The sequence below is a fragment of the Olea europaea genome, chromosome 11 (genome assembly GCF_002742605.1).
Source record: "Olea europaea var. sylvestris chromosome 11, O_europaea_v1, whole genome shotgun sequence".
NCBI lineage: Eukaryota > Viridiplantae > Streptophyta > Magnoliopsida > Lamiales > Oleaceae > Olea > Olea europaea.
The window spans coordinates 10,407,101-10,410,372 of NC_036247.1; the positions used below are offsets into that span (position 1 = coordinate 10,407,101).

At 33.6% G+C, this 3,272-nt stretch overlaps 2 protein-coding genes across 3 annotated transcripts in view; one reads left to right on the forward strand and one right to left on the reverse strand.

Moving 5' to 3' along the window:
* The first annotated feature begins 759 nt into the window (after positions 1–759).
* LOC111403338 (50S ribosomal protein L18) lies at positions 760–3,232 on the forward strand. Of its 2 annotated transcripts, XM_023031795.1 has the most exons (6): positions 760–1,032; positions 1,158–1,197; positions 1,919–2,064; positions 2,505–2,593; positions 2,730–2,882; positions 2,980–3,232. In XM_023031795.1, exons 3-6 carry the CDS (start codon positions 1,962–1,964, stop codon positions 3,133–3,135), a joined length of 501 nt encoding a protein of 166 aa, XP_022887563.1. In that variant the 5' UTR covers positions 760–1,032; positions 1,158–1,197; positions 1,919–1,961; the 3' UTR covers positions 3,136–3,232. The 2 variants fall into 2 exon arrangements, with proteins under 2 accessions (XP_022887563.1, XP_022887562.1); XM_023031794.1 differs by lacking the exons at positions 760–1,032; positions 1,158–1,197 and adding an exon at positions 1,256–1,850.
* LOC111404444 (extracellular ribonuclease LE-like) overlaps positions 3,187–3,272 on the reverse strand; it is a 4,563-nt gene continuing 4,477 nt past the window's right edge. Inside the window, exon 5 of the mRNA XM_023033251.1 lies at positions 3,187–3,227. Within this exon, the coding sequence (XP_022889019.1) occupies positions 3,187–3,227 (41 nt within the window). The remainder of the gene's footprint in view (positions 3,228–3,272) is intronic.

Below are 3,272 nucleotides of genomic sequence, written 5' to 3' on the forward strand. Positions count from 1 at the left end.
TGACAGCAACACTCTATGTAGTATAGTGGTAATGTGATGGTCACAAAAATGATGATGGTGGTCACAAATTATTTTGTTGATTGTGACCAATAAATTGATTGACTTGTGACAAAAAAAATATATAATCAATTATTTGATATTTTGACCAATAAATTGAATGTGACCAATAAATAATATGTGAATGATAACTTATGATAATAAATAATGTGTTACTTAAAAATTTGACTCGTGATTTATAAAATTTGTCATTTGTGATTGATAAATAAATTGTGACACATAAAATTTTTGATTTGTGATCGATGAATATATTGTGATCTATAAAGTTTTTGATTTGTGATCATAAAATAATTTGTGACTTATAAAGTCTTTGATTTGTGACCTATAAAATTTTTAATTTGTGATTGAGAATTAATTTGTGATCAATTAATCATTTAATTTGATAATTTGTGACAAAATATAATAGAATTATGACCTTAATATATTTAATTAATTATTTATAAATAAAATTTAACTAATATCTCATTTTTGAAGTTTCAAACTTTGTTTCTTACTTTTGAATTGGACCATACCTAATATCTTGCACATGAATTTTTCCTTTTTTTAAAGTTGAGTATGTGTCTTTTAACCAGCAGCCCATGTTCATTGTCCAACCCAAACAACATAGTCCAACTACTTAGTTAATACATGGTTTATGAATTTTTCCCTAAACTTAAATCAAAGTTATGACCCAAATTGGCCAAACTCAAACCCAAACCCATTTCATCAAATCTCCCTCCATGTAAATCGGAATTCAATTGCCATTACTTTTATTTCTCTCCCCTCAGCGCTCAAGCTGTCGTAGTGTCTATGACTCTCCGGCGCTTCAATTTCACCCACGCAGCAGCGCTTATCCATCAATGAATCACCACCACGATAACTTCTCGAACTAGGCTCTTTCAATCCCCCACTTCGGGAAAATTAAGGAACCCAAATCAAATATTGCATCTATTAGAAGTGTAGGGTACTCACATTTTGCATCGGCTTTTGAAATTGGTACATGTTATCCCATTATCAGAGTTTCTTTTTCTTAGATTTTGAAAAATCAGGTTTTGATGTTTCTGCTTGCTGAATGTCCAGAAGAAATTTTCTTTGTATTTGAGCAGTTTTTTAATGTGCAGGTGCTGAGACAGAGACGTGTAGGAAAAGCTTTATCTACTAGTTAGTAAATGTCCTGCTTCTTGTTTCATCGGTCAAATATTGAAGTCAAATGGCAAAATATTGAACTTGAATGTTATTGCATTGTAGGCAAACTAGTTAACTAATTGTTGTTGACTTGTTGAGCCGTCTGCTTAATTAGTTGTTGTTGACTTGTTATCTTTTCGATGAATATTATGTTTCAAAATCTCGTCAGGAACAACTTCAAATTTCAAGAATTTTACTTTAATGTTATATATGAATTTATTATATAGACTTTTAAGTTTTAGCCCGTACGCCAAAAATTCTTGGTTCCGCCCCTGTCAAGGCTTGAACCTGCACTCGGCCTAAGGTGGTTCCGCCCATGTCACGTGATCATAAATAGACGTTTTCAGTCACGTGGAGAAATTGCTGCACGACTTAAAAAGTTGGGGAAATGATCGTCAAAAATTGAAGGTTGGGGACCCTGGGAGGAATTTGCCAAAACAATTATATAATGAATCCTCTCAAATTTCTTGAGGAAGGCAATTCTTTCTTCTCCCATATTTCCTCCCTTCAGCAATTAAATTTACATCGAAATTTCAACACGTTGCTGACTTGATGCTCTTACAGTTATCCCAAAAGATTCATTGAAGATCCCATAGAAAAATTAATCTTTCTCTGTATCAATCCATTAGGTATCGTAAACTATGTGTTTGATAAAATGACACAAAGAACCATTAACTGAATTTTGCCTGGATTTCAGATTCTGCAGCAGTTTTCTGGTTTCAAGCATTGTTTATGCGTTCATGGCTTTGCATAGTTTTACTGCTGGATTCAAATTCAGGAATTCTGAAATCTTTGGGACTGGTCTTTGTAACTCCATTAATGTTCAGCCATTGAACGCTACAAGTGAGTGCACTGGTCATTTCTTTCCTCTTTTATCTTCAAAACTAATATTTTCATTCAAATATGGGTTTAATGCCAATGTACACCATGGAGTTTTATAATAGAACCCGGCTTGAACACCTCAAAATTTTGTACATGATGGTTCAATGTGGTATCAAACCTGACAAAAGACTCAAGTTCTTTGCCTCTCCTTTATAAAAATATTGCACTTATAAGACATGAAATAAATTCGGCGGTCATATGAAGGATCGTGTGCGAAATTAACACTTTGTAGTTTCAGATAAGGCACTTTATAAAAATATTGCACTTATAAGACGTGAAATAAATTCGGCGGTCATATGAAGGATCGTGTGCGAAATTAACACTTTGTAGTTTCAGACAAGGCACGTCAATACAATCTTGATGTTTAATTTTGGCTGATGAAAACTGTATGCTATGTCTAGATTTAATTATGAAACCACTGATGATTGAAGCAAAAGCTAATACCAGGACTGAGAGTGCAAAAATTCGGAACCGAAGATTGAGGAAGAAGGTAACACCTTTTGTCATTGCAAGAAAATTTCTTTTCTGATGCTGGAAAAAAGTGTTATTTACAGTCATTTTTTCGATGATTTAGAGATGTATATATCGATCTGTATTAACATATCAGAGCCAATGATCTTCACCAGTTTAACGGGACACCTACAAAACCGAGGCTTTCGGTGTTTTGTTCAGATAAACAGTTGTATGCTATGCTGGTAGATGATCAAAATAAGAAGTGCTTGTTTTATGGAAGCACTCTGCAGAAATCAATTCGAGAGGACCCAACTTGCACTACTGTTGTAAGTGTTCTGTTTCAGATCAAGATTACTATTCTTGTTCATGTGCTTCTTATTACTCTGAACGTATAATCTGATTATGGATATAAATAATCTCAAGGAAGCAGCTAAGCGTGTAGGTGAAGAGCTTGTCAAGACTTGCATAGATCTCAACATTAATGAAATTTGTTGTTATGATCGCAATGGTTTTGCTCGTGGAGAACGAATGCAGGCTTTTGAAATTGCTATTAGTCATCATGGATTCTTGCCAAGATAGATGTGCACTTGATTCGATGAAAATTTATCAGAAATGATGGAGATCGAATGGTCACATTGTACTACAACTATACGAAAAGTAAATCTTTAGTTCTGTACGTCGCAGTTTTCATGATCTTGCTATGTTAATTTTTTGTA